The 9884-nt window shown below is 52.9% G+C and overlaps 1 protein-coding gene across 2 annotated transcripts in view; it reads right to left on the bottom strand.

Annotated features, from left to right (window-relative positions):
• Positions 1 to 842: 842 nt before the first annotated feature.
• Positions 843 to 9884, bottom strand: part of Tesc (tescalcin) — a 54811-nt gene continuing 45769 nt past the window's right edge. For both annotated transcript variants that reach the window (XM_004664150.2, XM_004664151.2), the window contains 4 exons: positions 9566 to 9627; positions 9360 to 9467; positions 3568 to 3615; positions 843 to 1144 (listed from right to left, as the gene is read on the bottom strand). In XM_004664150.2, the coding sequence (XP_004664207.1) occupies positions 1067 to 1144; positions 3568 to 3615; positions 9360 to 9467; positions 9566 to 9627 (296 nt within the window). In that variant the 3' untranslated portion in view covers positions 843 to 1066. The remainder of the gene's footprint in view (positions 1145 to 3567; positions 3616 to 9359; positions 9468 to 9565; positions 9628 to 9884) is intronic.

Raw genomic sequence — 9884 nt, 5'->3', positions numbered from 1 at the left:
AACAAAAATTTTTAAATAAATAAAGAGCAGAAGGGGAAAAAGCACGTATCTGCCAACATGCACAACAGGTCTGAAAGGACTGCTATAAAGGGGTTTCTACAGCTGCTGCTGGTAAGGGAGGGGGACTGAAGAGGGCGTGGAGAGAAGGCCCCATAGCTGCCTTTCAGTGACCGTCAAGGCCGGCCAATGAGATGCAACACATTCCCTTTAAAAGTGAGAAATGTAAAAATGTCAGGGACCTGGAGACAAGCAGATAAGCCCCACACGCATTGCTCAGGGGCGGCAGTGGGAGCTCGTGGTCACGGGAGGGCCCAGCACCCACCTGAGCACCAGCTCTGCTAGCCCACCACCAGCCAGGACAGATGGCCCTTGTTCACACGCACAGCTCTTTAAAACCAGGTGACAGACAGTTGTCAGAGATGCTTACCTGAGACAGGTACGTCCCAGCCTCACTGCTGCCTTCAGTGGAGGGTATATAGAGTCCGGACGCATGACTGGGAGACTGCGCTGCCAGAAGGAACCCCAGTCACGCCAGCTGCTGGTCCCCACTGTCAGGACCCGGCTCAGCAGTCAGCCCGCCCTCGTGGCACTGAGGGGCCGCCCGGTACCAAAGTCACAGTCCCTCTGGAAGCTCACCAGGAGCAGAATGGCTCTTCCGGGCTTTACCAGCATGGAGGCGGCAGGGGACTCCCCAGAGCCCCCTCAGAAATAACTGCAGAGGATCATTACGCAGAAATCCATCCTTCTTCCCCCTCCGGCCACCGCCTTCACCTCACACTTAGTCTTGTGCCACCAAATGACCAGGTTCCTTGAATGGATGTGAGGGACAGATAGAAGCCACATTCATTAACAAACCTTTATTGTCATTTTTAGAGATTTAAAAACAAAAAAACAAAAAACAAGAATGTAAGTCCCATATACCATACCCTACAGGACACAAGATGAGTGGACAAGCATGGATGGATTGCAGTGGCTGTAGCAAAGGGCCAGCCACTAGGTTCCTGTCGTTCCAGCTTCTGGCCGCCCCCTCCCCGGGCAGAGCGTGCCTTCTCTGGGGGAGGAGTGGTCAGTGGCAAAGGGCGATGGTCTCCATGTTAAGGAAGCGGACGTGCATTTTGGTCTCGATGTCAATCCCCTGCCAGATCTGGAATGGAACGGAAGAAGGGAGCAGCATGGAGAAGGGGTGTCCCCACCCACCACCCAGCTCCTGCCCTGGCCTAGTCCTCACCTTCCCCCACTCCCCATCCTCCCCTTCCTCCACCAGGTGAAAAGCCAGGAGGCCAGGTTTTGAGACTGGAGCTGAACAAGAAGACTCCCTCCCATCTGTCTTGATGTTAATTTGGCTGTGACATTCACAGTCCTCCCAAGAATGTCACAGCAGCAGTGAGGCTGAGGTCCTGCATCCACAGCTCTTGGCTGGGATCATTTTGATCTCGCCATCAGCCACCGACCCCAGGCTCTTTGATTTTCATGCAAATGGCCTCCTTTTTCTCCAGTGCAAGGCAAAGACCACCACGCCCCCACACACACACCACGCTGCCCACTTTGCAGACCCTTGGAACTATCCTCATTCACAAAACTATGTGAGCTGTTAGGGGCTTGCTGTGTGGAAAGTTTTTATCCGTAAGGAACTTAGTAATAGTCCAGTCAGTACAACCTCCTTGCGGATAAGAGGCCACCGTGCTCCAAACTTGGAAAGAAACGTGTGTCCAGGGCCACAAGTTTGGCAGTGCTGTCCACCATGGCCACTGGCCCACAAGACCAAGTCCCATCACTCCCGCAACCACACTCTCCCCAGCAACTCGGTGATTGGGAGTTCGTGGGGGGGGGGTGCGCTATAGAAAGGGGCAAAAACAGAGGGACCTCCCAGGTAGGCAGGTGACTTCTCCATCTCCTTGCTTGTGTGAGAATTGCCACACTGACAAGCTGTTGCTGTGTATCTGGAGGGCCAGATAGCCTCTCTGTTAGAAGCAGGAGTCACAGCCCCGTGGGCTCCCAGGTTCGGGGAGGCTTTGGGGCCAGGCTTGCAACTGTCACTGCCTGCTGCTCCCACCAGGTGCTGCCTGGTCTCCTGCACCTGACCCTGGGATCACGAGGGATGCAGAGAAAATGGTTCTGGTGCCAAGCAGCTCTGACCACTGTGTGGGCTGAGTTCTCAGGGGTAAAGATCCCCAGGTCCCTGCAAAGTCACTGAGCGTTAGAGGGGACCAGAGGAGGGGAACTAACTTGTACAGGGTCCACAAGTTCAAGGATGGGCAGGAGGAGACTGGGGAAAGCAGCAGCAGGTTGGTTCAGAGTCATACTACATAACCCAGGCTGGCCTTGAACATGAGATTCCCCCTGCCTTACCCTCCAGAGTGCTGGGATTCCACATGTGAGCCACCACACCCGGCTCCACGGCACAGAGAAGTGTACCCCCCGCCCCCCGTTCTGGCTGAAGGCTGAGCCTCCTCCCTAAGTCTCCTGCCTCTCCCATTGTCCTCACTGGCCCTTCTGTATCCGGTCCCAGGACTGGCCAGAGCAACTCTGCACACAGGTAGAGCCTCCCCCCCCCCACACACACACTCTGCCTGGCCCAGCAAGGAGTGCCCATGTGGGCAACAATAGCTGCCAACCCCTGTCCTTTTCTTGACCTTGTCACTGGGGTTGTGCTGCCTAGCTGGCCTGGCCAAAGGCACAGACTCAAAGGAGAGTGCCCAGCCCTGGCTCTAGGAGGGGCCTCTGCTTCCTTCACAGGCCATCTTCGATTCTGACCTCCTTGGCTCCCAGAAGCGCCTTAGCAATGCTGCTTAGGGGTGTCCAGGCAGACCTTTCGTCTTGTTTCCAGATCATCAGAGCAGCAAGGAGCCAGTCTTAAACTCCAAACCCCGGAGCATGCCTACTCAGCAAAGGGTGACTGCGTGCGTGATGGGAGGAAGGACAGGTGAGCTGGACAGCCATTTAACAAACGCCACAGAGGGCTGGAGAGACAGCCGGCCTAGTGGTTAAGGCGCTTGCCTGCAAAACCAAAGCAGGTTTGATTCCCCAGAACCCAAGTAAGCCAGATGCACAATGGTGGCACATGCATCTGGATTTCTTTTGCAGTGGCTGGAGGCCCTGGCGTGCCCAGTCTGTCTTCCTCTCTCTCTCCCTGCCTATTTCTCTCTCTCAAATAAACAAGGAAAAATAAAATGCCACAAAGACTTCCAAGGGAAGCAAGACACAGGACAATATAGTCTGTTCCAGTATGTGCCTGTAGAAAGCTTGTATTCATCCAGGTATAGGAAGTTTCCAGAACCTTCAAATAAAAAAATCTCTGCTCCATTGTAAACAGGAACTGCTTGCTCTTGGGAAGGGGCACCAGGATTCAGGGTGAAAGAGAAATTGACTTCTCCTCACATACCCTTGTGCTGCTTTAAGTCACTGAGCATGTAGAAAGATGACCCTTCCTGAAAAGCAAGTGGGACCCGTGGACAGGGCTCACTCAGGCACCACCATGACACAAGTGGCAGCCGCTGTTCCACAAGGCTGCTGAGGGGACCTGGCGAACCCCAGGCCCGAGCACTTTGGTCTCCACCTGACACTCACCTTCAGGAAGTCCTCAAAGGTGATCCCCTCGTACACCTGATCCGGCTCCTGGGGACAAGAGAGTAGGCTGAGTGAGTGGCCACGCTTCTTCTGGGACCCCCTCCCCACACCCAGAGCACAGGGGTCATTTGTCTCCAGCCAGTGGCAGTCATTCTGATTGGAGGCTAGGGACCTCCTCCTCACGTTCCCCCAAGAGAGTCAGGGGAGAAGACAATGGGCACAGAACTCCAGTCTACAAGCGCGCTTTCCTAACACTCCACCACCCGTCCCAGCTGTCCAACCACAAAGGCACCACCTGTCACCCCAGGTCCTGCCTCGTCTCCCTACACCGAAAACAAAGCTATTCCAGGCTACTCTACACACAGAGCCCAGTGGGAAGAGGATGAAGGGCTGGCCTCCTGTGCTGGTTTGATTCAGGTGTCCCCCAAACAGGTGATCTGAATGCTGAGTTCCCAGCTGATGGAGATTTGGGGATTAACACCTCCTGGAGGCAGTGTATTGTTGGGGGCGGGCTTATGGGTGTTATAGCCAGTGTCCCCTTGCCAGTGTTTGGCACACTCTCCTGGTGCTGTTGTCCACCTTATGTTGGCCAGGGGGTGATGGCCACCCTCTGCTCATGCCATTGTTTTCCCCTGCTATTGTGGAGCTTCCCCTTGAGTCTGTCAGCCAAAAGAAACCTTTTTGCCCACAAGCTTCTCTTGGTTGGGTGATTTCTGCCAGCAATGCGACCCTGACTGCAACACCTCCAAACAAGTCCACCCTCGTGCCTGCGATCACCATGGTAAGGGAGCAGAGGGTGGCCTGAGCCAGGAGCCTCCTGCCTCAGAGCACACTTGATAGGGCTGGCCGCCACCCACATCCTTCCTATCCAGGATCCCTCGGGATCATATGGGGGATCCTGACATTCTTACTGATGCACACTAAGTCTCCAAAACATTTCCCACCTCCTGTGACACTGAGCCCCAACACCCTGTAGGGTCCCTCCACACTCTTGAGTGCCACATGGCCTGGGGGCTGGCTCAGTGGGTAAAGCACCTTGTAAAGTACAAGTGTGAGGACCTGAGTTCGGAGCCTCAGCACCAATGGAAAAGCTGAGGGCAACAGCATGCTTCTGTCATGCCAGCATGCCCGTGGCAAGATGGGAGGTAGACGCAGGAGAATCCCAAAAGCTGGCCTGGCATACATAGCAATGAACAACAGAGACCCTGCCTCCCAAACAAGGTGGAAGGTGAGAATGGGCATCCAGGGAGCTCCATGGCATGCGTGCATACGCACACGTGCGCACACACACACACACCTCACCCCACCCCCAGTCCACTACCCATCTCAGTGTGAGAAGGACTCGGAGATAGGAATGCAATAGAGAAACCAAAAACCAATACAGAGCAGAGGCAATTACAGACCCCAAGGACATGCAGGCTTGTCCCAGACTGGCAGGCAGACTCACACATGAGCTACAATTGCACGGTCAGTGCAGGGAGCACAGACACCACCAGATCCAGGCCATCTCACATGTGGAGCAAGCAGAGTCGAGGCCAGGCTGGAGCTCAGCAGTACAGAGTCTGCTTAGCATGTGCCAGTCAGTCCCCAGCACCAAAAAATAAACTGCCGGGCATGGTGGCGCACACCTTTAATCCCAGCACTCAGGAGGCAGAGGTAGGAGGATCACCGAGAGTTCGAGGCCACCCTGAGACTCCATAATGAACTGCAAGTCGGCCTGGGCTAGAGTGATACCCTACCTCGAAAACCCAATAAAACTAAACGTAATTAAAAATAAAATGACAGGGCTGGAGAGATGGCTTAGTGGTTAAGCTATCTGCCAGCAAAACCAAAGGCCCCAAGTTTAATTCCTCAGAACCTATGTAAAGCCAGATATACAAGGTGGCCCATGCATCTGGACTTTGTTTGCATGGCTGGAGGCCCTGGAGTGCCCATTCTGTCTCTCAAATAAATAAATAAAATTTTAAAAAATAAATGAGAGTTAGGGCCAGAATCACAGCATTTGGAAAATAGAGGTCCTGCACTCAATCTATAGCACTGTAAAAAATAAAATGAATGTAGCCAGGCATGGTGGCACACACCTTTAATTCCAGCACTTGGGAGGCAGAGGTAGGAGGATTGCCATGAGTTTGAGGCCACCCTGAGACTACAGAGTGAATTCCAGGTCAGCCTGGGCTAGAGTGAGACCCTATCTAAAACAAAACAAAACAAAATAAACTAATAAAACATGAACTCAAATGCCCCTGGCCGGGGGTTGGGGTCCCTATGGAGAAGGACCTGAGGTTGGCAGCCAAGGGTACAGAAAACCTGGCTTCTTTCAACCCAACAGTGGGTGCCCATTGTTGGCTGTGGGCCAGGCATGCCCCTGAGCATTGATGCCACACTCACGGTGGTCCTGAGGGGAGCCTTGTCCCTGTTCCCACCTTGTCCACCTTCCCACTGCTGGGAAGAGCAGGTCAGCCCCCAGCATGGGAGGGAGAGTCGCTTGTCGAGCACGGTTTTGTGCCCTTTTGGATTTCTTACTTCTTAAAACATTTTATAAAAAGAAACCTCCAGTCCTCTGGCACGAGCGAGCCCTGTCCCCAGGGTTTCCTTCCTCTCTGTTGTTCCCTCTCATGGGCAGAGAAGTGGCCACCTTCTCCCCAGGGCACCCAGGCTCCCAAGCCAGCTAAGAAGAGCTAATTATAAACTCAGCTCCTCTGCCTGGGGAGCAGGCAGCAGCAGACGCTGGCAAGGATAGAGAGGGTGCACGGCATGGCATGAGGGGGCACCCCAGGCTGAAGGCCAGGCCAGCAACCCCATCCTCCACTGCCACATCACCACACAGCTCATGGGCTCTAGAGACACACTTAAAAAATCACCACCATGCGTGCTGGAGAGATGATGGCCAATTAAGGGACTTGCCTGCAAAGCCTACCAAATGGGTTCAGTTCCTCAGTAGCCACATAAAGCCAGATACACAAGGTAGCACATGCATCTGGAGTTTGTTAGCAGCAGCTAGAGGCTCTAGTGTGCCCATTTTCTTTCTTTCTCTCTTCCCCTACCTCTCCCTCTCCCTCACTCAACCTGCAAATAAATAAATATATTTTTAAAAATCCTCACTGGGCTGGAGAGATGGCTTAGCGGCTACGCGCTTGCCTGTGAAGCCTAAGGACCCCGGTTCGAGGCTCAGTTCCCCAGGTCCCACGTTAGCCAGATGCACAAGGGGGCGCACGCATCTGGAGTTCGTTTGCAGAGGCTGGAAGCCCTGGCGCGCCCATTCTCTCTCTCTCCCTCTATCTGTCTTTCTCTCTGTGTCTGTCGCTCTCAAATAAATAAATAAATAAAAATTAAAAAAAAAAATCCTCACCATGGGGCTGGAGAGATGGCTTAGCAGCTAAGGTGCTTTTCTGCAAATCCCTAAGGATCCAGGATTGAGTCCCTAGTACTCTTGTAAGCCAGATGCACAAGGTGGTGCATGCATTTGGAGTTTGTTTGCAGTGGCTTAGGGGCCCTGGTGTGCCCATTTGTATTCTCTCTCTCTGCTTCTCTCTCTCAAAAAAAAAAAAAAATATATATATATATATATATATATGTATGTGCATATATAAAACAGGGGTTGTAGATCTTTGTTGGTAGGTGATGACAAGGTCAGAAATGTTATGCATCCGTGGAGGCCAGTGGTATCAAGAGGCTGTGTGTGGCTGGTTGGGTTCCCAGACCTGGGCCTGGGTAGGTTAAGCCACTGTTTGCTCCAGAAAGTATGTTCCTCACACACTAAGGGTCCATCGGGGGACATAATGCCAACATTCTACACTGGCACTGGGGCTGTTCCACTGAGTCCATGACCTGGTCGCCACCCAGTTGAGGTCTGTGGGGGGGAGGGTGGTAGATGCACACTGGGGAAGCTCGTCTGGCCCCTGGGAGGCCTTGGCTCCTGTGGCGGCTTGGAGTTTATGCAAATGAGCAGGTGCAGGTTGCCAACAATTTTACTGCACCAAATTAAAAACACTGTCACTGATTCTAAGTGGAGTTCGCTGGGAGCAATTTGAAGAGGGAGGACGTAATTAAATCAGAGGAGTTTGGCTCCACAAGCAGCAGGGATCCCCGCTCTCCCTCCGCCAAGGCCACGCCCCTTTCTGAAGATACTTAACACATAACATGCACTGTCACCAAAGCCAGACGCTGCCCTCCAGGAAAAAAGTAGATAAACACAAGCCAGGAGGGTTGTGGCCCTACACACATGTGACTTCTCTCGGTCTGGTGTTTTCTGGCCCTCGATGACAGGATCCAGCAAGGAACCCGCTTCACTGTATCTAGCAGGTATGTCCAGCTATTTGACGCTGTAACAGATGTTATCTACAAAGTTCACACTAGAGCACTATGCAAGCGGATTACAAAAAAAAATAAATCTAGTTGCTGGGCGTGGTGGCGCGTGCCTTTAATCCCAGCACTCAGGAAGCAGAGGTAGGAGGATCGCCGTGAGTTTGAGGCCACCCTGAGACTACATAGTTAATTTCAGGTCAGCCTGGACCAGAGTGAGACCTGACCCTGAAAAACCAAAAGTAAATAAATAAATAAATATATTTTTTTTTCCTTAGCTTTCTGAGGTAGGGTCGCACTCTAGCTCAGGCTGACCTGGAACTCACTATAGACTCAGGCTGGCTTCAAACTCATAATGATCCTCCTACCTCTGTTTCCTCAGTGTTGGGGTTAGAGGCATGTACCACAACATCTGGCAAATCTAATGTTTTAGTTAAGCTTATGATTTTTTTTTTAAATTTTTTTTCTGTTTTATTTATTTATTTGAGAAGGACAGACAGAGAGAGAATGAGGCTGATAGACAGAGAGAGAGAGAGAGAATGGGCGCGCCAGGGCCTCCAGGCACTGCAAACGAACTCCAGATGCATGCGCCACCATGTATGCGACTTATGTGGGTACTAGGGAATCAAACCTGGGCCCTTAGGCTTAGCAGGCAAGTGCCTTGACTGCCAAGCTATCTGTCCAAACCCAGTAAAATATATTTTATTTTTAAGCAAAAGGAAGCTGGGCGTGGTGGCGCACGCCTTTAATCCCAGCACTCTGGAGGCAGAGGCAGGTGGATCACCAGGAGTTTGAAGCCACCCTGAGTCTACATAGTAAATTCCAGGTCAGCCTGGGCTAGAGTGAGACACTACCTCGAAAATCTAAATTAAAAAAAAAAAAAAGTATTCCACCTAGCATAGGAAAGACCAGTTCCATTGACTTTTTTGTGCTCTCTGAGCCTCAGTTTCCCCACAAGTAAAACGAGGCTAGTGCTGTATAATGGCATTCCCATGAGGCCAAGCTCCCTCTTCTGTCACTACCACACCTATCCTATTTCCTCTTCTCAGCTGACCCCACACAAGCGCTCTCCGTAGCCCAGAGGTCTCTGAGCCACCCGCCCATGCCCCTGCTGGCCAGACCCAGCACAGTGCCCAGTGCTGCTGTGGGCCACCATGGTACCACCTGGCACCCAAGACCAGGGCCTTGTGCTCTGTCTTTCCGCATTGCACCACTCTCTAGGGCTCAGAACCTGCAATACCCTGGGGGTAGGAATAACCTGGGGCTCCAATCCACACACAACCTGGTTAGAGCAGCCAGCAAGACAGCCACAGCCACTGAGACCTTCCCAAAGCATAGGTCACAGAGGGCTGCACCCGTTAGACCTTCCGGAAGCACAGACCACAGCCAGAGGAAGGCACTGAGGATTTGACAAGAGAGTGGCAAGGGTGGAGGGTCAGCTGATGCTATACCTGTCCTTCCCTCCCTCCTGCCACCCAGGGGACACTTACCATCTGCCCCACACACACGCTGGCCGCCTCCATCATGGCCCCATCGGCGATGGAGCGTGCCGACTCCTTCTCGATGTGAGGGTTTCCAGAAAGCAGCTCCTCGACCACCTGCCAGGCGGGCAGAGACAGTCAGTGACCTTGGACAAAGGCTGAAGGGCAGGAGAGGCACCGAGCCCAGGGGTGGGCAGAGGAGGAGCATACGTTACATTTCGGTATTCTTCCAGGGTGATGCGGCCGTCGCTGTCGGAGTCATACATGTGGAACAGAACTCGAGGCAGCAAGGAAAACAGGCGTCCAGTTAGGTGAGGCCAGGAATGGAGTCTGGGTTCCCTGCTCCCCCAGGTTCCCTCTCCCAGTGCCACATCACACTGAACACAAGTCTCAGCGCCACAGTCTTGAGGGTCAGGGGTACAGCCACGGGGTCTACCTGATCTCTGCCTACTGCGCTTAGCTTGAGCAAGTGACCTGACTTCTCTGAGCTGTAAAATGGGATTAGGAATATCTTCCTTGGGCCGGAGGGATGGC

Source organism: Jaculus jaculus, chromosome 13 (assembly GCF_020740685.1).
Source record: "Jaculus jaculus isolate mJacJac1 chromosome 13, mJacJac1.mat.Y.cur, whole genome shotgun sequence".
NCBI classification, from domain to species: domain Eukaryota; kingdom Metazoa; phylum Chordata; class Mammalia; order Rodentia; family Dipodidae; genus Jaculus; species Jaculus jaculus.
Note: the sequence above shows the minus strand (reverse complement) of the source record. Positions and strands in the feature narration are given on the sequence as shown.